The 24,622-nt window shown below is 39.4% G+C and overlaps 4 protein-coding genes across 4 annotated transcripts; 3 read left to right on the forward strand and 1 right to left on the reverse strand.

Moving 5' to 3' along the window:
• On the forward strand, positions 1-3,286 carry LOC112175606 (pentatricopeptide repeat-containing protein At3g18020). The gene has a single exon (XM_024313306.2). It carries the CDS (start codon positions 62-64, stop codon positions 2,141-2,143), a length of 2,082 nt encoding a protein of 693 aa, XP_024169074.2. The 5' UTR covers positions 1-61; the 3' UTR covers positions 2,144-3,286.
• Positions 3,287-5,273: 1,987 nt separating this feature from the next.
• On the forward strand, positions 5,274-6,057 carry LOC112179083 (probable calcium-binding protein CML27). Its single transcript, XM_024317401.2, has one exon. The coding sequence runs from the start codon at positions 5,343-5,345 to the stop codon at positions 5,841-5,843; it is 501 nt and encodes a 166-aa protein (XP_024173169.1). The 5' UTR covers positions 5,274-5,342; the 3' UTR covers positions 5,844-6,057.
• A 4,374-nt stretch (positions 6,058-10,431) lies between these two features.
• LOC112175451 (ras-related protein RABA6b) lies at positions 10,432-12,506 on the forward strand. The gene is made up of 3 exons (XM_024313131.2): positions 10,432-10,591; positions 10,685-10,954; positions 11,898-12,506. The coding sequence occupies exons 1-3, from the start codon at positions 10,533-10,535 to the stop codon at positions 12,343-12,345; spliced, it is 777 nt and encodes a 258-aa protein (XP_024168899.1). The 5' UTR covers positions 10,432-10,532; the 3' UTR covers positions 12,346-12,506.
• Positions 12,507-18,849: 6,343 nt separating this feature from the next.
• On the reverse strand, positions 18,850-23,515 carry LOC112178766 (golgin candidate 2). Its single transcript, XM_024316979.2, has 9 exons — positions 23,247-23,515; positions 21,924-23,042; positions 21,476-21,586; positions 21,256-21,315; positions 20,520-20,577; positions 20,147-20,292; positions 19,765-19,890; positions 19,356-19,403; positions 18,850-19,225 (listed from the first exon to the last, which is right to left on the reverse strand). The coding sequence occupies exons 1-9, from the start codon at positions 23,298-23,300 to the stop codon at positions 18,890-18,892; spliced, it is 2,058 nt and encodes a 685-aa protein (XP_024172747.1). The 5' UTR covers positions 23,301-23,515; the 3' UTR covers positions 18,850-18,889.
• Positions 23,516-24,622: the final 1,107 nt, after the last annotated feature.

Consider the following 24,622-nt stretch of genomic DNA (forward strand, 5'->3'; position numbering starts at 1 on the left):
CATTGGTTTAGTCTCAGGAAAAGCACATTACAGCCAAAACCAAAAGCATGCATGTTGCACCATGTTCCTCACAACTCTCCCATCCACCAAAACCCCAATCACCCCCAAAACCCTAACCATCCCTCTCACCTTCTTCTTCACACACACCACCTTACCCTCTCACCACGAACAACCCCAAAACCAGCTCGACCAGCTCGACCAAATAAGCATAGACAACACACCATACTGGACCAAAACCATCCACGACCTCTGCACCCGCCACTGCAATGTCGACCAAGCCCTCCACCTCCTCGACCGCCTCCGCCTCCGTGGCTACCGCCCCAACCCGCTCAACCTCAGCAGCATCATCCACGCCCTCTGCGACTCCAGCCGCTTCGAAGAAGCCCACCATCGCTTCGCCCACTCCATCGACTCAGACTGCGTCCCTGACCAGCGCACCTGCAACGTCATCGTCGCTCGGCTACTCGATTCGGAAACCCCGCACAGCACGTTGGGTGTTCTTCGCGTTTTGAGTCCACTGAAGCCTGATTTTGTAGCCTCTTTGGTTAATTACAACCGTCTGATGGATCAGCTCTGCTCGCTCCGGCGGCCCAGTGAGGCTCATAGAGTGTTGTTTGACATGCTTATTAGAGGGCATTGCCCCAACGCGGTTTCTTACACTACATTGATTAACGGGTACTGCGGCGTTGGCGAGTTGGGTAATGCACACAAGGTGTTTGATGAAATGTGTGAGAGGGGTGTAGCGCCTAATTCGATGACTTATAGTGTGTTGATACGTGGCGTTCTTCGGAAGCGGGATATTGGGGGTGCTATGGAATTGATGGGAAGATTGTGGGAGACAATGAAGGGTGAAGATGACACGCTTGTGAAAAATGCGGCATTCTCGAATTTGATTGATTCTATGTGTAGAGAAGGGTATTTTCAAGAGGTTTTCGGTATTGCAGAAGATAGGCCACAGGGGCAGAGTGTGAATGAGGAGTTTGCTTATGGACAGATGATAGATTCGCTTTGTATAGCCGGAAGGCATCATGGGGCGTCGAGAATTGTGTACATCATGAGGCATAGAGGGTTTGTTCCACGCATAACGTCGTATAATTGTATCATACATGGACTGAGCAAGGATGGGGAGGGAGGTTGTATGAGAGCTTATCAGTTGTTGGAGGAAGGGATTGAGTTTGGTTACTTGCCGTCTGAGTACACTTACAAGGTTCTAGTGGAAGGTCTTTGCCAAGAATCCGACGTGGACAAGGCGCGGCAGGTTCTTCAATATATGTTAAAGAAGCAAAGAGTGGACAAAACCAGGATGTATAATATATATTTGAGAGCTCTATGTCGTGTTAATAACACGACTGAGCTTTTGAATGTGCTTGTTTCAATGCTCCAGACCGAGTGTCAGCCTGATGTGATCACCCTAAACATAGTTGTCAATGGGTTCTGCAAGATGGGGAGAGTGGAAGAAGCTTTAAAGGTACTGGATGATATGATGACTGGAAAATTTTGTGCGCCGAATGTAGTGACCTTCACAACTATCATTAATGGTTTGTTAAATGTTGGTAGAACGCAAGAAGCTCTTGGTATGTTGCGTGATGTAATGCCTCAGAAAGGTTTTCGCCCTAATGTTGTGACATATAATGCAATTCTTCGTGGTTTGTTTAAACTTAATCAAGGAAGGGAAGCAATGGACATTTTCAATGGCATGGTAATTGAGGGTGTGGCTGCTGATAGTACCACTTACACAATTATAATTGATGGGTTATGTGAGTCTGATCAGCTAGAAGAGGCTAAGAGGTTCTGGGATGAGGTTATTTGGCCCTCACAGATCCATGACAATTTTGTATACGCAGCCATCATCAAAGGGATTTGCCATTCAGGAAATTTTGATGAGGCATGTCATTTCCTTTACGAACTTGTAGACTCTGGGGTCTGTCCGAATATATTCAGTTACAACATTGTGATCAACACTGCTTACAAACTAGGTCTGAAGAAAGAGGCATATGAAGTTGTAAGAGAGATGAGAAGAAATGGGCTGGCTCCGGATTCTGTAACTTGGAGGATTCTTGACAAGTTACACAGCAACTCAAGAAAACAATATGGGGATGATGAGGCTTCAACTTTGCAATTCGGAAGTGGACCGCATGGATAGGTGAACAGGAAAATATGTGATAGTGGAGCACACCTTAAAGAAGGACCATCACAAAGAGGAGACAATGGTATCCTAGTGGCATCATGTGAAGTGAAAAGGTCTTAAGAAACTGCATAGGAACTAGCTTTCCCCAACAACACAGTTTAATGGAGGGTCCAATTCCCGGTGCCCAAAGGAGAAGGTACTTGGTGACCCACAAGGTTTTAACAGATCATTGATTCATCTAAAGAATGAAATAGAACTCAGAAGATTTTATTTCGACGAAGGGAAGTTACCGACATGGACTGTTGGCTGATGTATACTGATCAACACCGAACGTTAAGAGATTTGACCGGTATGAGTTGCATGCATGTCTCTCAACATCCCCATCTGGATTCATTCCTGATTCCAAATTTAGTCTGCAGTGCCATTTTTGTTGGATTCTTGCAATTTGGAGATGAGTTTTCGAATTTTCTCCATTGTAAATATATATTGGAGAACCTAAGCCCTGGTTCGAAACATCATCAGACTCATTCTATACTGATTCGACATCCTGATTAGTTTTTTTGAAACCAACTCTGCCTTACCGACACTGATCTAAATCCCAATAACGCATTGTTTTTCGATAATACTTGAAAAAGAGGATCCGCGTTGTCCTTCCTGGTGATTCCAATTTCCAGTACTGTCTTGTTACAGACACAAACGCTTTCATATCCGTCTACTCATAAAGCCACGCAATGAACTAATCTAACGGCTCTCTGACTCGTAATAATATTTTCACCCGGTCCAGATCCTAGTCAATGGATAAACAGGAAGTCTTGCTCTTAATAGCAGGAAGAGATATGTTTCTCCGTCAACATCAGCATAATACAAGTACCCCTGTTGCTTTCGTTGGCAGTACCATTACGCGTCCAAACCGAGTGTGGCGATCAATGATTTCTTTACTCACTACCCTTTTTTTGGGAAACGTAGCGTTTTCCTTTAGTATTCCCAATTTGCTGAGCTCGACGACGACGTGCCCCATGTGACATGAACTAATCACTACAACAATATTGAAAGTCTCTTGTTTATTATAATTTTTTTTTTATCTCACCTACTTGTGGGATATTTTTCAGTGTTTTGGAGTTTTAAAATTTTGGACATAAGTCATTAGATTACTTGAATAATGTGTGGATATATTGTAAATAGTAACTACTATACGATAAGCTTACAGAGCTAGAGTTATACATATTTTTCTCGTCTTTAAATTTAGAAATAGTTGATCACTTTTCAATTTTTGGAGACGTGAGTCTTTAAATTATTTCTATATATGCCACAAACAACAATTAATTTTGTAAATTTGAGTTATATGTATTCTTATTTTCCGGATTCGGGGCACTTTTAAACCTAAAAATTTAAAAGGCAGGATACACTTGGTTGTTGTGTACATGGTACACTTGGGATGGCGATTACATTGACACAAATACTCTCTTGTTCAGCTTTATGAGCATTAAAGAAGTGCCCATAATTGTACGGGTAATCCCCATCCCCATCAGGCCGTCACTTTCTTCCCAATTTCCGCCCAAATCCCCCATACCGCGTACCACTTTGATCCCACACGCCAATAGCATCCATAGATTCGCTCTTTCCTAACTCGTTTCGAATTTCATTTTCGATTTTTGAGTTGAAAAGAAAAGGCGCTAATTCTATGAATCTCATAAACAAATTTTTTTTTTTTTTTTAAATATGACCAATATCATTGTCGATCACTAACATTTACAAACTGTATAAATAAGTTTTATTTAGTCAATTTATTTTGTCAGGACTTTTTTATGGTCTTGTACTAATTTTGACAAGTATATGCTATATATCTATTCACACGTTATTCATGTTTTTAGAGTGAAACGACAGATTAATACCAACATTTATAAGGATCCTGTTTTTGTCATCAATGATTTCATACGGGCATAGTGCACAGGATAAACCATCTCATCATACTAATCGGAAACGAGCTCATCTAGATGAGACCAACTAAATAGAGATGATGAAGAGATTTAATGATATTTTGCCTAAACATCTGGAATGAGTACCGTGAGTACTTTCGTGGTATCATACCAAAACACCAAAATCATAATTAGAAAAACCAGTTGTTCGATCTAAGATGGAGATGAATTGAATCCTCCAAGGAAGAAAATTTCTTAACCTTTTGAACAACTCTTAAAATGACAGGCAATTAATGAAAGTTATACTAATGTTATTAACCGCCAATTACGGATTCTAACATAAATATCAAAACTTTAACTGTTTTTAACCAACTGGTGTGGTAAAGTTGGTCGAGCTGCCTAGTATGGAACCCCCATGTCTAGAGTTCGAGTCCCAACTTCCACCAGTTTGATGTCAACAGGTTTGAGGGGCCTTCGGGTTCACGCCTGCGGCGAGAAATTAGTCTGATTTTGCTGGAATACTCGTGTGGACCTTGGTCCGACTATTGATTAGATGAGTGTGTTATTAACTCTTTAATGTAATTGGAGTGGCTTGCTACCTCACTCCCGATAAAAAAAAAAAAAAAAAAAAAACTTTAACTGTTTTTTATTTTTCAATTACTACAAATTCAGAGATTTCTGATTACTAGCTTCTTCTGACTAAATTTAAAACAAAACAAAAAATTCAATCGACTCATTTATTTTCCAAGTTTGCATCTGGAAAAGAAAGAAAGAAAAAAAGGTCGTTCATATGTTTTTGTTGCTGAAACATTAGGAGATTCTAAATTACTGACTGACAACATTTCTAATCCTCCTTGGCGAATCAGAAGGATCCTTCAGGATAAGACATGATCTCAATTCCATAACATTGACTAAAAACACGTATGGAGAGAGGTAAATATTCTAGCTGATGTGGTGATTATTCTCTCCCCTTATTATGGGCTTCTAATGCTTTTTATCACGATCTTTTAGATTTTGGTTATGTAATTAGAAGGCTGTTTCGTGTTTTTTTCTTTTGTCATTCGAAAAAAATATCTACCCTTACAATTTTTTTTTTTAATTTTTAACGTCCTCATCTTTTTTCCATTTATAATTTTCCCCGCCTTTCTTGGCGGCATTTTTATAGGTGTCCTTAAAATTCCTTTCCCTCTCAACGCGTTACCTCCTCTATAAATACCCACCTCCCTCATTTCTCTCTCCCAAATCACAAACAAACCCAATTAACCAATTTCTCCAAAAACCAGAGCGAGCGAAAATCCATGGCTTCCAACGGAACCCTAACCACCGTCGTCGCCGACGCCAAACCCGTCGTGACCGACGAGGTCCGCCGCGTCTTCAAGAGCTTCGACGCCAACGGCGACGGCAAGATCTCAACCTCCGAGCTCGGCAACGTCCTCGAGGCCCTCGGCTCCAACGTCCCCGAGGACGAGCTCCAGCGCGTGATGGTCGACCTCGACACCGACCGCGACGGCTTCATCTGCCTCGACGAGTTCAACGCCTTCTGGGTGGCCGGCGACGGCGGCTCCTCCGAGCTCAAGGAGGCCTTCGATCTGTACGACCAGGACCGCAACGGCCTCATCTCCGTCGACGAGCTCCACCTCGTCCTCAACCGGCTTCAGATGAAGTGCACCGTCGAGGATTGCAACCGCATGATCCAGTCCGTTGACGCCGACGGCGACGGGAATGTGAATTTCGAGGAGTTCAAGAAGATGATGAGCCACAACTCCAGCAGCGCCGGTGCCGTCTCTAACGGCGCCTGAGCTCATTTCCAAGGTAGTAAGAACCTTAGATGAATTTAGATCTCGATCTGTGAAAGTGAAATTAGGGTTTCTAACTTTCGAAATGCTTATGAAAATAATAGTGGTACCGGGTGTTATATACTTAGGGATTAATCGCACCTTTTCTTCATGTACTTATGGTATCGATCTCTCATGGCTTTTACTCGAAATCACTATTTCTCTATTCTGGATGATCTTCTTTATTTGGTCGATCGAGTTTGATTTTGTTGAATGGATATTATTGCGATGTAGATTTTTTTATATTTTATTTTTGGAAAGGAGCAGAAGGCGGCGACCGTGGTGGACGGTGGCCTCGGGGATCGTGTAATGGCGAAGTTGGGGGACGCGTCATTGGTTGACTGAGCTACTCTGTTATATAAAACCCATCTCCTTTAGCTTATTTACAAAACTGCCATTCCATTGCAACCTTGGTATTTGGAAGCCCTGATCCATCCCCGTTTAATTTCAAGTTTTCACCGTTGGGTCATTAAGTAGTAGGGTATTTTCAGTTCATATTCTTTTAAGAGAAAACTAAATCACCGCTTTGTGTATATCCAAGCAGGAGTGAAACTCTGAAATCAAAATCTTAAAACGAGTAAAAAAGGTTCCACTTATATCCCGCCGAGTTATTGAAATCTAAATTTTGAACTTTCATGCCTATTTCGGTGGACGGTAATGGGTGCGGGGAGAAAGAGGGTTTATCTACATTACGTGAAAAGGGGTGAGGAGGATTCTTTTGATGAAAGCAAATTGGTTGGCAGGGGGATTTGATCTTATTTGGTGAGGCTGAGATTTTTTGAACGGGAAAAGTATGTGTTTGGATTTTTGAACGGGAAAAGTACGTGTTTGGAAATCGCAGGATAGTGGCAGCTATGTTAATAGTTGTGACATGGGGGACGATTGTGATGCGGGTGAAACATGTCTACAGGTGTCATCTCCCAACTTGCGGCCTAATTTGATGGTGATGATAATGTTATTTTTTAAAACCCTATGGTTTTGTTGATGGTAAAGAAATGTTTTTATATCCAAAAAGGAAAGAGACTTTCACTAGAAACTTAGAAAGGTTTTTATAATCAAAGACTGTCTATTCTCTAATTTTCAAAAAGTTCCACGTTACCAATTATTAATGCAAAAGGGTTCAGTAGACTCTTTCAAAATATGAATAACACGATTCTACCAAATCCCGTAAGGGCCTCTAAATCTTTGTAGAATAAAGCAAGACTTCAGTACACGGCTGCCATGCCACATGTGTGATGCGGCAGGCTTATTAGCGAATAAGTTGGGCGATTTCAAAATTTCGCTGAACACTTTGTACCATGCAATATGAGTAGGAAGGTTTAAATAAAGTGTGATTGGCAGGTGCATCTAGTCAAGTGTCACGGCGGTTACACCTAACACTTTCTCGAATTCAAAAGTGTAGGGTAGATTTGCAAGTGGAGGGTTGGAGTGTCACGAGGCATTCTCGACACCTAGTCTGCTTTCAAAGTTCAAACAATGGAGCAAAGCATACATGGTTACATACAAGGAAAGGAAATTCTCAGGGACCATTGTGGTCCTCTTTTCCGATAACAAATTTGGAGTAGAGGTTCTGAGGTTATAGTTCGTTTCTTATTGGGCCTTTTGGATAACATCTACCATTCGTTTCTTGCTTATGATGATCATGACCCCAAAGTTGATCTTTGAGCTTATCAAGACAAAACTCTGCAATATGGATCATCAATTTGGAAGTATCAGCACATACCCATCAGACTTTCTGGATCACCCAGCAAGAAACTAGATTCAATTGGGTAAGTCGTTTTGGATATTTGTGGATGAGAAATTTCCTTTTAGTTCTAGGATATACGACCCAAAAAAGAAAGATGAGCATCAAACCTGACACTTTTGGCGATGAAACTTGGGTACTTAACTAGATACAACCTATACCAGCAACGGTGGTCCGATTCACATCTCGTCTTACTTTTCGACTTTCACATTTTGTGTAAGAGAGGAGTATATTTTTAGGCAAAGAAACGACAATCATTTCATTTAATATTGCATGAAGCATTACAAGTATAGCGACCCATCAAGAGACTATTACCCGAAAGAGAAGATCCATACAACTATTAGCATCACCGATTCACCGGAATGGAACACTAAAGCACAAATGCACAATGGTGATGAACCGAAGACGGAGGCAAGGATCGGGATGAGAAAGTTGGAGGCAGCGAAGGAGAGGGCAACCAGGCCCGTTTGGACACCCATCCACTCCCCACCTTCGCCCCATCACCCATATCTACTTTTATAAGCCCAACCCAATGCTTGTAGCTTAATATCTACGTAAGCACAGAGCGGCCCAATGTTGGCTGACTCGATGTGAGACCCAGTGTGTTGGCAAGGAATCTAATCATTCACCAACATATTGACATATTGTCACATCTCAATTGTGTATAGAGAGAATTTGGAATGATAGATAAGCATCACAAACTATTAAATTATTTCAGCAACTAATATAATATACAGTTTCATTAATCAAAGCTTGAGAGCAGCAGCACTGACTCTTTATTAAATAATATATATATATATATATATATATATATATAATATACAATGATAATCACATGGTTACTATGTGACTAAGAATTTGTGGTCACTTACTCTTAATTTTAAAATTTAAGATTAAAACACATGAACTTCATTCTTTTAATCTCAACATTTTGCATTTTGTATTTTTTTGGTTAAAACAGGAGTTGGGAAGAGCAAAGTGCTCTCTCACCCCAAATTTATTGAAATAAAAATAATGTACAATATAATAGAATGACACAACAGCCAAACCCCTAGAGAACAATGTGAGTGACAGCAAATTTAAACAATACAACTAACACAAAGTGAAAGGACAAATTAATGAAAACGAAAGTTAGGGAGACCAAGCTTATCTCGTTGACATTGGTCCTGAATGAAATGAGGAGGCTCGTCCCACCAAGTCAATGCAGACAATGATAAACCAATATTAGCAAGAGCATCTGCCACTTGATTACCTTTCTTGAAAATATGAGAAGATCGGAAGTTCACCTGAGATATGCGATGCAAACAATTACCCCATGCCACTCGTAAACGCCATGGAACAAGATGAGGATCTCGAAGAAAATTAAGCACAAGTGTTGAATCCACCTCAAGCTAAATATGCTTCCATTCCCTAACCCAAGCCAGCTCAATAGCTTGAATAACTGCCATGACCTCCACATCAACAGAGCTAGGAATATCAAGATTAGAAGCAAAAGCACCAAGGAATGAACAATGGAAATCTCTAAAAACTCCACCAAAACCCGCTCTCCCTGAAACACTTTGCCATGCACCATCAGTATTAATCTTAATCCAACCCAAGATGGGAGGGTGCCAATTAACTTCAGTAATCCTAGGAGCCCGTTGAGAACGACAATTTAATCCAAAATTCTTCAAGACCCGAAGCTCTGTTAAAGAATTAGACATACAACCTGAGGCTAATTTGCTAGATGCTTTCATGTGCCCCATAATTAATTGACGTGCTGCATCAACAACAATGGTATAATCCTCATGCCTCATTTTATTCCTCACTTTCCAAATAAACCACAAGGTAGTGGTATAGCATATTAACCAAACCTCCCTGAGCTGTTGGCTACGTCCCACACACCCCCAATGCAATAAATCAATTAAGGTATGTGGCAGGTTACTTAGCTCAAATAAACAAGCCCAATTATTCCATAATGATGCCGCAAAAGAACAGTTCAAAAATATATGCAGTAGAGACTCTCCAGCCAAACCACAAAGAACACAACGAGAAGCCAAAGCAATCCCTCAACGCTGCAATAAATCCTCTGATAGCACCCTACCTCGCAACACTTTCCAAGAATGAAGAGAAATACGAGGGATAATGAATTTAGACCATATGAGCTTACCCCAATCCATGAGTGGAAGGTGTGGGCGAAGAAAATGGAATGCCTCTTTTGCTGTTAGCTCCCCGGAAGATGAAGGAACCCAAATCAACTTATCAGGCATATCCAGAACTATAGAATCCAGAACTATAGAAATAGGAACATTAACAATCAACTTACATATGCCTGGAAAATGAAATTGAAGCAAAGAAGGAAAGTTCCATGCCCCATTATGAATATAATCAGCTACCAAATCATCCTTAAGTGCAGACATACATGTATGAGATCCAAAAAAATCTATGAGAGGTTTGCCCATGAAGTTATCATGCCAAAAAGAAACAGGTCGTCCAGAGCCATTAATCCATCTTGTATTAAATCATTCTTTAATCACAAAATCTTGAGTCACGAATGATCATGTGAACATTACTCATATAATACAAGTTGTAAGCTAATGATCCATGATGAGCTCGGTGTCTGTCAAAATGAAGTTGGAGAAAGCCCACTAAATAGATGCCACTTAATAATTAAAAATTAAACTGGAAAGATATACAGATAAGTAGTTATAATTAGGAATAGTGAAGGATGGACTTTAGGTAAAGATGAAGTTTTGTGGTTGGCTTAATCAGCTAGTTTGTTCATGACAGGAGAGCGCTAATTAAGCTAGTATAGATAGCTTAATGAGGTCGACAACATGAGGGAGCAGCCATAATGTCGTTTTCGATGGTTTCACATGTAAAGGACTCAGTACCCTCCAAAAGCCATTGCCAATGGATTTCATCTCCTCATGGCTTCGATTTGGACATATCCCATATATACATATAAATACATATATATATTTGAGCAGTGAGCATGACTCTTTTCTCATTTCTCTAGTGCTTTCCTGCCCCTTTCACAGTTTATTGCTTAATTAACTGGTTTCCCTTCTTGTTTTATTAGTTCCTTGTTCTTGTTGCTTAAGGAATCAGTTATGAAGAACTCATCGGTTTTCATGGTGGATTCCGTTGATGAAGACTGTGATTATCTGTTCAAGGCGGTTTTGATCGGGGACTCTGGAGTTGGGAAATCAAACTTGCTGTCCAGGTTTTCGAAAGGCGAATTCCGGCTGGATTCCAAGCCCACCATCGGTGTCGAGTTCGCTTACCGGAATATCAAGGTTGGTGACAGACTCGTCAAGGCTCAAATATGGGACACTGCCGGCCAAGAAAGGTATGCTAAAGATGACTTTGATCGTGTTTTCTGTACTCATTCGTTTGATCGATCGATTTGCAGAATTGTATGCCAAAAATTTCTTGCAAGTTAGAATTAGTATATATGTAGTATGAACTCCATCTCCATGCATAGGTGAATTTAACCTAAGAATTAAACACCGTTGTTCATGATCTAACATTCTGTAGCTTGGATCAACAAGTTGAATTATACTGAAATAATCGGCATGCCGAAATCTGTTAAAAAAGAAAAAAAATTAAATTATTACAACTTCATCATGTTCATTTTATAAATCATGTTTAAAAGTTTGGCCATCTTTTGAAGCAACTGATGAATTATAGTTATGAATCCTACTGCTCAACCGTGCTTCCTTTTTTATGATTTGGTTTTGGTCATTGAATATATAATCCACTCCCAGCTTGGGACCATCTGCTTATTTCTTTTTTAATTGCAAATATGAACATAAAAAGTTCAACAAGAAGCTAGTTATATTTAGTAGTCAAAAGCTAATTATTTGATTCCTTTATTTGTTCTTCTTTGGATTGGGATGCCTGTCATTATAGTTTGTCGTTGCTATGATGACTGCCAAGTGCCAAGAGATAAGTCAGATAACCACAAAATGAGTTCACAAAAAGAAGAAGAAGAAAAATAGAGAACCAAATTATCACCCGTGAGCTTTTTACTAGTTTAGTGAAACAATGGTAAACCCTGCTTTCTGTGCTTTTCACCTGCTTTATGTTATGATGTCAACCTTGGATTCTTGAGGTAGAAACATGCTCCTTTCACTTTGGACTAATGGAAAACAGAATTATGACTTTAGTATTAACTTAATCCAATCATTCCAATGTAATACGGCAAGCTCATCATTCTAAACAGAAAGACAAACATGGGGAAACTTCCTATTTACATTTCTTGCTTCCTTAACAATGTACTTGTGATACAGATTCAGAGCGATCACCAGTTCATACTACCGTGGAGCGCTTGGTTCGATACTAGTGTATGACATAACTCGGCGAAAATCCTTTGAGAATGTGGAGAAATGGTTGCGTGAGCTCCGGGAGTATGGTAATTCGGATATGGTTATTGTTCTTGTAGGAAACAAATTGGATTTGAGCCACTCGAGAGAGGTCACCGAGGAAGAAGGTAGAAATTTTGCGGAGGCGGAAGGGATATGTTTCATGGAAACTTCGGCTCTAGAGAATGTGAATGTTGACAGACTTTTTTTGGATATGATTTCTAAGATTCATGAAATAACGAGCCACAAGAGTTTGGACACCAAAATGGATGATCAAACTAGTGCGAGTCTTCACGCTGCGAAAGAAATCATTCATATTGATGATGATAATGAAGTCACGGCTACTAAACAATCTAGTTATTGTTGCTCGAGATAATTTTGCTTAGTTCATAACTTCACATATGCACTCCATGTCCATGGAGTGAGAAAGAGAGGGAGCTTGTATAGAATTGAAGAGTTTTGATGTTGATTTCTTTCGGATTGGTTATACTCGGATCCGATTTATTAATCCATATTTTCCATTTTTACTTCTTACTATATGATGGCCCTTTTTTCAAGCATACAAAATTATCAAACGGTTCTTAAACCGGAGAGTGATCGATATGGATGATACCATTAAGAAATAAAAACAAATTTGTGCATACTTCATTTTAGTTTAGAGATATAATGTAAGCCGAGCAAAAGTGGATTCCATTAATATCAACATTAATGGTTTCTTAATACAGTTAAACACGTTCTCAATAAAATCTCTATCTAGGAACTAAAAAAACTTAAAATCTCTATAATTTTTCTTCCATAATTTCAATAGATTCTCCATTACATTCTCTATAATTTATTATTCACAATTAAATATGGTAATAGTTTTTAAATTTGGATTCTTGACCCAAAGCACTAAAATGAGCCAAAATTATCCCACTTACCCCAGCAACATAATTTTATTCTCAGCTACCCAATTTAATGTTAAATGACAATTTTACACCTAGCTAAATTAATAAACTACGCCTATGCCATCAATCTCTCTCTCTCTCTCTCTCTCTCTCTCTCTCTCTCTCTCTCTCTCTCTCTCTCTCTCTCTCTCTCTCTCTCTCTCTCTCTCACACACACACACACACACACATCCCTCTCACTGGATCAAAAAATAAAGTCAGGCTCTGAACCATGAGGGAGGTCCAGCACTAGCTGCCTCAACGGTACCAGTTGAGCTGTTAGCCTTCAACTCGCCGTGTCGTCGACATTCACCTCGCCGTGTCGTCGACATTCACCTCCGCGGTGAGTCGGAGGACCCCATTCTCTCCAAGTCCGGCCAGTCCGACTCAATCGCCCACGAGATTCGCAACCTCGACAGCCCCACCACCCTCATCCTCGCCGACTGGAAGGGAATCGCCGGCCCAGGCCCTCCGGCAACTTAGACCACGACCTCAGCCACGAAGACGACGTCGTTTGCAGCAGTAATTTCTTCAGCTGATCTCCTCTGTCGACGGTGACTCCGAGGTCGAGAGCACCGCAGAAGCTGGAGATTCGAGGTTGAGAGCGCTGCAGAGGCCGGATATTGGACGGCGACGCGCTGAGCCGCCAATTGAATCCTGGACTAACCGGATGTCTGAGGCAGAGAGAGAATTTTGATTTGTTGACGTGTGCCCAGAACATTTTTTGGGTGCCCAATTCAATTCTTTTTTTTTTGGTAAATGGTGGGCAAAAGTAGGGGTGGGCAGAAAACCGATTTGAGGCAGGAAACCGACCGGACCGGACAGGTTTTCCCGGTTCGGTAACCGAACCGATAGCTTTGTGACCGAAATATTCCAGAATCGGCTCGAACCGGATGTGAACCGGGTCGGCCTCGGTTTGCATTCTTGAACCGACCGGTTTAAACCGGACCGAACCGAAATATAAATAATTATATTTTAATTATTTTTTATATAAATTTTTTATTCATGTCTTCATATTATTGGTGTGGAACACAATCTCTGAGTTGGCTAAACCTTACCAGATCACAAGATCTATTGAAAACCCTAAAGAGCTAATCGAGCTGCCTCATTTGCGCCTCTCTCTCTCTCAAACACTGAAACACTCACCCTCCGCCTCTCTCTTAAAAAACCGTAACCAGTAACCACCTCTCTCTCAAAAAACCCTAACCACCTCTCTCTCAATCACTTATTGCGTTCGCTCTAAGCCCAAAACCTGTCGGATCTCGCTCTCGCTCTTCCTAATCGGGTCGTCCTCTCTCTCTTTTCATTTTAATCACTTGTTGCGTTCGCTCTAAAGCCCAAAACCTGTCGGATCTCGCTCTCGCTCTTCCTAATCGGGTCGTCCTCTCTCTCTTCTCATTTTAATTTTTTTGATTTTGTGTCTTGATCTTAGGGACTTAGGGTTCTGATGTAGGGATTTCGAACAATGTTGTGTGTGTTTTCATGTTTTGATTGTTAATATTTGGTGTTCTAATGTTTGGGATTTCGAACAAGGTTCTGATGTAGGGATTTCAAACAAACGTCCTAGGTTTTGAATTTTTTAATTAGGGGTTTTGTTAAGAGAAATTTTGAAGATTGACCAATTTTGGGTTTTAAAAATGACTTTTGACCTACGTTTCTAAAACAGTTGAAAAAAGGCCATTTGTGAGGACAAAATGTCATGATTACCCTTATTAAATTTTTCTGGTTTGCGTTTCTTATTTCTCATGCGAGGTGTTCTTCTCTTCGACAAACAAATGGGCTTATGTGATGTGCCAACAATTTTCTTAATTCTCCCAAAGGAAAAATTTTAAACCACTAAGATTGGCTCATATATAGATTTTTGATGATTATATAGGGTTTAGGATTTATGTTGATTTTGTGTCAGAGGTTCCAGATTTTGGGATGTTTCTGCTATATTGTATGAGTTCATGTTCAGGGATTAGGGTTTGTTAGTTTTCGATTCATTGATTTCATGTTCAGGGTTAGGGTATGATAGTTTCCAATGTTCTTTACTGTGGGTTTGATATAGTGAGGGAAATTATATCTGATGGAAAAAGAAATTAAACTAAGAGCTGGTAGAATTTGATCTATATACAAACGAATGAATGATGACGATTATTGGGGATGTTAAGGCATAAATGTTGCTGGACTGTTGGGAACTAAGGCTTTGATATGCCACTCATATTAGTTGTCAAGTAATAGGTAGATAGTTTACTACCTTTATTACAGTTGCCTCCCTTTATACTCAAACCATCAGCTGTCTAGTATCCTTTCCATTACACATGCACAGGACTCAACCTCATACCCTCACCTCCCCAGTGAAGTGATACCATTTTTATAAATATTTATGTGATCAATGCATCATCCTACGTTGCTCTTAAGGCGATGTATGAGAAGGGATGAGAAGGAAGGAAAGGGGAAAAACTAAGATGAAGAAGAAAATGGATAGGAGAGAATTTGTACGTCATGACGGTTGTATATTGGGGAAAGAAGAATAGTGGGAAGATGAAATAGTTTAGCTTATTGTAAGGGTAAGCAAGACTTTTTACTCTATTAAATGGTCATTTTTTAACTTTTCAGAAAACATGGTTGTAAATCAATTTAAACGTCTAAATGTGGTTATTTTTCAAAATTTCTCTTTTGTTAATTGGGTTGTATGATATGTGATTGTGTGCTAAATTGTGATACTGGTTTTGTTAATTATATGTGGTTCTGTGATTCTGTGATAAACTATGATCTCACTGATCTGTGACAAACTATGCGTTTTAATGTTTTATAAAATTTAAGATAAAACTGTGGGTTTATAAAGTTTAAGATAAACTGTGCTCTCCATGATCTGTGATCTCACTGTTAATGATAAACTGTGATAAACTGTGGGTTTTTGGCTATGAAATTTTGTTGACTAGGTTTCATTTTAATGGTATGTGTTTATTAATGGAATTTTGTTTTGATAATGCAGATGATGGAAGAACATACTGGAGCTTTTACCGTTGGAACTGATATGGATTCTAGCATGGGAACTAGTGTTGCTGCATCCAGTTCAAGCATTCCAGTTCAGCATGCTGCAACACCTGGTGCTACTGCTGCAATACCTGGTGCTGCTGCAACACCTACTGCTGCGTCGGAGGTTGAAATTTTGTCTGGTTCGAAGAGAAAGAACAAAAGTGTTGCATGGGATCACTTCACGAAGCTGCTGAACCCTGATGGTACAAAGATGTTGAAGCCGAAGGCGAAATGCAACTACTGCCCGCAGACTTACCTGGTGCACTCCAAGTCCAACGGCACAAACTCAATGAGAAATCACATGCTCTATCAGTGTAAGAAATGTCCACTTTACCTTCCAGCCAAAAAGCAGAAAAACTTAGTGTTTGAGTATGGGGAAGTTGGGGGAAAGCTAGTTGCAAGGTCTTTTGAACAAGATGTGTCTAGGTTAGCTTATGCTAGGATGGTCATTAGGGATGAACTGCCCTTTAGCTTTGTTGAGGGGCAGGGATTCATTGATTTCATGAAAACACTTCAGCCACAGTTTAAGCAACTATCCCGCAGGACCATTGCTAGAGAGATCTGGGATCTCTATCAATCGGAGAGGACTAGGATTAAAAATATCTTAGCCACCTATGGTCAGAGAGTGTCCCTAACCACTGATACTTGGACTTCGGTCCAAAATATCAACTACATGGTTCTACAGCCCACTTCATTGATGATGATTGGGTTATGCACAAACGAATCCTTAATTTCTCTGTGATACCGAACCATAGGGCAGCTAGTTGAGACCTATTTAATTGGGTGGGGAATAGAGAAAGTATTTACAATTGTCGTGGATAATGCATCTCCTAATCAAGTGGCTTTAGATTACATGAGAGAAAAGATAGGGAATTGGAGAGAGTTGGTTTTATGTGGGGAATTTCTGCATATGAGGTGCTGCTGTCACATCCTTAACTTAGTTGTTAAGAATGGAATACAGGAGCTGGATTCCTCAATAGAGGGGATCAGAAATTGTGTCAAGTATATTAGGTCAAGTCTTGCTAGGCTAGAAAAATTCCGTAAGTGTGCAGCTCAAGAAAAAGTCGACCACAAGGGTGGGATAGTGCCTTTAGATGTCTGCACTAGATGGAACTCGACGTACTTTATGCTAGACATAGCAATAAAGTACCGAAAAGCCTTTCTTAGGTTGGAGGATGAGGATTCACAGTTTGAATCCTATTTCAATGAGAGAGTTGGTGGAAAGAAGAGAGATGGACCTCCGATTGGACTTGATTGGGAGAAGGCTGCAAGGCTGGTCAAGTTCTTGAAGATATTTTACTATGCAACGCTCAAATTTAGTGGGACAAGTGTTGTGACAACAAACCAGTCATTGCTATCGATGTGTACCATTATTGGAGAGCTGGACAAGTGTATCAAAGGTAAAGAACATTGCTTATTTCAATTTGTTTTTTTGTTATTTTTTTTCACTTGTCAATTTTCTGTGATTTCTAATTGTGGATTTATTTATGTCTTTACAAGGTGATGATGCATTGATGGTGAACATTGGGAATTCAATGAAAAAGAAGTTCGACAAATATTGGGGGAGGCTTGAAGATTGGAACAAGATACTGCTGATAGCAGTGGTGTTGGATCCAAGGTAATTTTCTGTTAATGTCATAGTTTGATTTCTGATTTAATTAACTGATAATGAACTGCATTAATGTTTGTTGGCATGATGGTCTGACTTGTCTTCTTCAGTTAATAATGATGTTATAATGTTAATGACATGAACTGTTGTGAAATGATAATGATAGTGCAGCCCTCGGTTTTGTGATTAAATGATAATGAAATGGCCTTTCTTAATTTTTGTGTAGGTACAAACTGCTGTACTTGGAGTATTTCTTTCCAGAACTGCAGCAAGACAAGACCATGGTGGCTTCGATGGTACTCGAAGTCAAGAGCTTGTTTCTGTAGCTCTTTGCTGAGTATGTTGAAAATGATCCCGAGGCAGCACAAGCTTCCTTTTCTACAACCCAGCCACTATTTGGCGCTGTAAATGCAAGTTTAGAGGATGAGGATAGCCATGCTGCAAGCATGAATGAGTTCATGAAGCTTAGGCAAGAAAAGGATGTTGTCGAGATCAAGAATGAAGTAGACAAATACCTGCTGGAGCAGTCTGAGGACCCTTCAAATCAAAGCTTTCAATTGTTGGATTGGTGGAAAGAAAATGCTGGGAGGTTTCCAATCTTGTCGCAGATTGTTAGAGATGTTTTGGCTGTGCCTGCATCAACCGTAGCTTCCGAAAGCGCCTTCAGTCTTGGAAAGAGGATTGTGGATCCATTTAGGGCAAGTTTGTCATCTATTGGGGGCAATAAACCTTTCAGGTGACCTATGAAATCTCCGACGACCTCTTTAGGGACCTCCGGCGAGGTCTTTAGAAAAATCAGGTGGGCGGCGACCAATGACCCGATTCAGGCGAAAGTTGCCTGATTCTGGCGGCCGGTAACCGGGCTCCAGCGAAGTCCCCTATGGTTTCTCTCTCTCTTTCTCTCTAAGTAACAAGAGTGAGGGAAAAATGATATTAAAAAAAAACAAAAAAAAATCTTAATGGCGTATTAGGGAAGACCTCCTTAGAGTGTTTTGGATAAGAGGAAATTAAAAAAACTTAATGGGGTAAGTGAGAAAAAAATCTCTAAAAATAGAGTAAATGGACAAAAACCCTTTAAATTTAGAGTACAATCAGTAGCCAGATTTTAATCTGTCTGGTTCAAATCAAACTTGAGCATACAAAAATATACGAACTGCTCAGAGACTTCACAAAGCCAAGTAAAAATGTAAAGTTGTGTTCCTTTATTTTATTATGAAAGGCGATTACCCACAAAAGTTTTACTGATGAAAATGTGTTCCTTTAATTTTTTTTTTATGGGAGCGTTACCCGGGTACCCTTTTATGAAAGACCTCTTAAAAACTGAGGGAAAGGAAGCAAAAGAATTGTATAAAAAGAAGATACTATACACCTGAAGTGTTATTAATGTTTTCCAAGGATATCACTGCCCCAGATTTGATCTCATTTGATGGTTGAGAATGGGACATAAGAATATAAATAACCCAGAAATGGAGGCAAATAAAGTACACTAGGGACCATAATCTCGCAGTTGTGTTCCTCCTTAAAAACTTTGCTCCGGCCATGAAAATGGAATCCAATTGCTGAAGCAATGAACCTAGGTGCTCCCGGCCTGAACGGATTCTGTCTTCAAATAGTGGCCTGCCTGATTCAATGTCCCTTGATGACGTAGCAGAAAATTCGGTCATTGATTTGCCTTCATCTAGCAACCTTGAGACTGCCTGCAGGATACATACAATGACATGTTAATTTGTAGTTTCCATTATATCAGCACACTTCTATCCTGCACATTTTGCATGTCAAAAGTTTCTGCAGAAGAGTTATCAGTATAATAAACTATAACCAACGTACCTCAATTCTGAATTGAAGAGTTGCCTTTTCTGAGGAGAGAGCCTCAACCTGGTTGAACAAGGAACTAAAGATTACACTCTTTCAATAAACCACAGATATGTACATTACAATCTAGACTCACAATAGAAGAAATATCGGAATGACAACCGACCACCTAAAGGTGATAGAGCTGTGTAATATTTTGGTAAATCCTAGCATGAGGTGTGGTTTGTCATAGAAACATGTTTCATCATTATTTTTATATTCACTTTCTTTTCCAACATAATGATCTGGTTGCATCTCTGAGTTCTGTAATATTTCATTTTACAATTCATTTCATTTTCCTATCAACAAATAATTGACTTATAAATGTAAACTAGCAAACCTAATGTTGAATAATCGACCCATGAAATTCAGAAACATGACAAACCTGGGCTTGTTTCTGAATCAAATGGTCAGTCATCTGAGAAAGTCTTCGCTGGAGCTCAATTTCTATATCCGTTGGATCCTCTATATCTTTCCTTGTCATTTCAATGTCTGCTTCCAGCTTCTTTGCCTGAAATTTGTAGAGATATAATTTTTCCTTTTAGATGGTGATATGGAAAATCACAAATTTATACAACATATGAAATATAAATACATAGGTTAAACTTAGACCAATCAGATTAAAGGGGCAATTCAACTAAGAAACACATGATTTCACACTGAAGGATCAAGGTTAAATAACAGTTTCCTATTGCCAAGTAATTGTAACTGATCCGCATTTAAGAAACAATCACAAATTTTGCACAACTATAAGGAAATACACGAACCTTTTCTTGCAGTCGTGTAACTTTATCAGTTATAATAGCATACTCTGCCTCCAAAATCTCTTGCTCAAGTTCAAGTCCTTTTGGAGCCGCTACTTTCTTTAAAGATATTTCGATCTGATGAGTATCAGAGATCTTCCTCCTGAGTTCTACAATAAGAAAAAAGAGTTCCAAGGAATTATACTAAAACACCAGTAACAGAACATTGATTTCATCATAATTGCTTTATGCAATTATACATGGTTTTATGTGCTCTATGTTTTATTGCTGGAACCCTGCAAACAACTCTGAAGGAAAAAACATAGTACCACCAAACTTTTATGAAGCAGAGTGCCATTGTGCTTAAACCATTACTTTGTGATTTCAGAGAAAATACCTTCATGGCTAACTTCTTTTAACTCAACTTGCTGTCGAAGTTCTGCTACATGATTGACCTAAAACAGACAAATAAAACAGAAGAAAGAGTTAACAACTATGATAAGTACTCATGACTCATATTGAACAAATAAATGAATATGTTCAACCGCACAAACTAAACAGCACAATTTCTGATTGTTGTAAGAAATGCAGGAGGTGTAACAAAGAGAACATGAAAATTTATGAGACAGTAAGTTGATTTCAATGCTGAAACTTGTTAAAATACTATTAACGATGTACACAATAAAGTAAAACCATCAGTTGAGACTTGAGACAGATAGAGAGCAATTACCAAAAACAAGTAGCAAGAATATTAACATAAAACGGTTGATGGCATGGGAAAATATATCCTTCACATTACATAATAAAAAAGATTGTATTCATGCAAAACTTCAGTAAAGTTACATTACCAACACTTTGGCAAACAGACATGTATAAGAAACTGCATTCAAATCATTCAAAATGCCAAAGAGCAGGGTTCAAATCCCGGATAATGAACTGAGACTCTAATAAGTAAGGATTTAAGGGCAAGAACAAGTAATAATGTTTTTACAAAAATTATTTCGCCTACTGTATTTGCACCTTAAGAGCAATTAAACCAGCTGGACATTTATTTACTGCTCAAAACATCAATTAACAGATGATCAAATATTTATTGCACCACAGCAATCATTTAAATGAAGATATCACCATACCTCCTGTTCGAGATTCCACTGCACAGTGGCTAGGGATTTCGCAAGGTCAGCATTTGCAGTCTGCAACCATTTTGACAGTTAGTAATAAGAAAATCCAACTAAGGGCACTGACTAAAAAGTTCAACAGAGCAAGAATTCTTCTACTTATAGATGTAGAGGAAAACCAATGATATTAGAATGAAACAGATAAAATACAGGAGACGGAAAAAGGTTGTCACACCTCAAGTTTAGCCAAACGCACAAAGGCTTCCATTCTAGTACTATTATGTTTCTGCTTCTCTATATCAGCCGCTTCCATGGTTTCCATCATCGTCGTTTGTAGCTTTGAAGCCTGAAGCAGTAAGAAGTTTATATAAGGATTGACGATTCATGGGATAAGATATTTTAAGAAGAATTCAATACGTAAACAAACTATTGGTGGGAACTGGGAAGGAAAGTGATATAGTGTTCATCATTTAATATTCAAACAAATGTATAACTTATCAACACGTTACCGTGGTTATATCAAACTTAAGTTGATTCGTTATTTAGGAAAGAAAACTGCTCAACATGTTACGCATAGTTTCAAGCACACACAAAACAGTTCCGACTACTTCTTTTGACATGAAACAAGAGCAAATAAGAAACCGAAGGATAAGAACAAGAACATCTCAATAATTTTTTCTTACCTCTTGTGCTTGTTGCTTCACTTGAACTTCAAGTATTTTCTCCAAGCTCTGCTTCTCCCCTTCCAATCTGGCAACCGTATTTTCCTTCTCTTTAATGGCCTCCACAGCTTTAGCTGCTGCTTTCTCAGCTAGAATCTTCTGTCTCTGCTTTCTCCTTTCCTCCTTCTCACGCTCACTTTCAGAATCAGAACTTGAACCAGAATCTGAGTCAGACTCAGAGCTGCCATCAGTTACTGAAGTAAAACCTCTCTTGAAGTCTTCAGAGGTAGAACTCCTAGCAGCTTCACTGGACTCATGCTTACCCCTGACAGTACTGCTTCTCAACTGATCGTTCATACTCTGCCCTCCAATCTTCTTGTCAGACAACCCTTCATTTTTCTTTACTGACTCTAGACAACCCTCCAATGAAAGCTCCTTCGTATCAAGAGATCCGCCCTTTTCTTCATTTGCCTTACCTTTTATTTCAACCGAAGTGTCCACTGCCACATCCCTATAATCCAACTCACCTCCTTCCATAACCTTACCATCACTCTTCAATTCACCGGTGGAAAACCTCCGTGCTGAATCCGGAATACCAGACTCCTCCCCATCACTCACTCTCCCATTCAACTTCCTACCTTCCCCAACACCTGCTCTCTGCACCGACTTCATAACATTATTAGCAATCCCACTCTTCTGATTCTTTTTAACCTCCAAATTCGAAGCAGAAGCAGCACTGCCCTGCCTCCTACCATCCTTCCTCAAACCCCGAACCCCGTGCAAACCATTGCCACGGCTCAATGTAGAAGTAGCAGCTGCCGGCTTCGGTGCACTGAGAAGTTGAGTCCAGTCACTATCACTAAGAGGCTGGGATTTCGGCTTTCCAACAATCTCTTTATCCTTATTATTACTACTACTATTTTCATTACCACTACTACTATAATTGCTGCTATTAACACTGCTAAAGCTCGGATCGCTCCTTAATTTTCCGCTATAATCACTATTTTCTAGGGTTTTCTTCTTCAACTGGTCCTTCAGAGGCACACTGCCACTGGTTTTCGCCGGAGCGCCCAACTTCAAGTCGTCGTCGGCGACAGGCTTCTCGTTTTTCCGTAACGACTCCGCCGCTTGCTGATCGATCTGAACCGTCCATTCCACAACCACGCGCATATCACATTATTATTCCGGAAAAAAAAAAAAAAAAAAAACAAAATCCAATATTCCAGATCAAACTAGAAGTAAATTTCAACACCGCCGATTTCGAAAATTTTTCATCTCATAAATTCACAACGAGATTCATTTGATCGGAAAAGGAAGAGAGAGTTGTTGTTGTTGTTGTCGTACCTGTTGGAGGATGGTCTCGGCGGCTCTGAGTTTAGAGGAGATCCAATTCGCCATGATCGCAGTGGATTAAGCTACTCTGTTCCGGCGAGGAGAGCTATTGGAGGAGCATTGTTTTTGAAACGCAGCGTTTTGGTGTCGCAGAGATGAAGAAGAAAGAAGGAGGGGGAGGTCTGAGATTTGGGAAGGAAGGAAGGTGAAGGGTGAAATTGCTAAAGTGACTGGCGGGTAAGTTTAGGGGTTTCGTGGCCGTTGGATTTGGAGGGATGCACACACAGGTTTCAGAGTGGGTCGTATTGGATTAAAGAGGGAATGAGACATAACGCGCGTGTCCGATAGCGATGGAACAACGAACAAATACGGCGGCGTATTAATGAAGTTGTATTAATGATAAAAATATTAATTATTTAAAGTTTCAAACCATAAATCGGCTTATACAATTTCAGTTTTGTTTGTTTTGGCTCGTAAATTTTAGAAGGCTCTTATTAAATGTACTCAGTAAATTTCTAAATAAATCCAGCAATTATTATTTGTTAATTATTTCTTACTAGCTTTCTCATATTACTCTCATCTTTATATCCAGCAAATCTCATTTTTGTACCTAGCAAATCTGAGAAAAATCTATCTGACAAACATCAATTTAGCATGAATCTTATAATTGTGGTATAGCCAGGGCAATTGGTTGGGTGTAATTTAGTGATTCTTTCTTTGATCTAATGTTTTTAGTTGGGTGATTAAGAATATTTAAAAAAAAAAAAATCGACGCTTAGAAGCAAACTTTTGTTGAAATTAATTTATAGAATAGTTGTGCTACTGAGTTTGCATGCTAATAATGATTTTCTTTTCGTTGATCAAAACCTTTGCTATTCATCCTCCACAACAGATGAATTCTGGATGGTTCTTTAAACATAAGAGCAAGACTAAAAGGTCCACAATCACATGAATTTTGAATTCGTGAGTCCTATTTCAATTTGTTGAATGCTGATCAAAATGAAGTTGACCTAGAGGCTTAGTGGGATTGAATTTGCAAAGATCAGAAGTTTGGATTTTTGTTGCTGGGTAGTGAAAACATGGGTATTTTGAGGAAGTTAATTAATATATTTAAAAGGAAAAAATTCACCAACGGTGTCTGGACACTTAGGGGACTTTCAGAATGATACCTGAACTTACAAAGTTATCAATGTGATACCTGGACTCATTTTTTCGTATCAACATCGTACCTATGACCAATTTCCGTAACGGCTCCGTGACGGAAATTGGCCGTAGGTATCACATTGATACGAAAAAATGAGTCCAGGTATCACATTGATAACTTTGTAAGTTCAGGTATCATTCTGAAAGTCCTTAAGTGTCCAGACACCGTTGGTGAATTTTTCCCA

The sequence above is a fragment of the Rosa chinensis genome, chromosome 7, assembly GCF_002994745.2.
Source record: "Rosa chinensis cultivar Old Blush chromosome 7, RchiOBHm-V2, whole genome shotgun sequence".
In the NCBI taxonomy this organism is placed as follows: Eukaryota; Viridiplantae; Streptophyta; class Magnoliopsida; order Rosales; family Rosaceae; genus Rosa; species Rosa chinensis.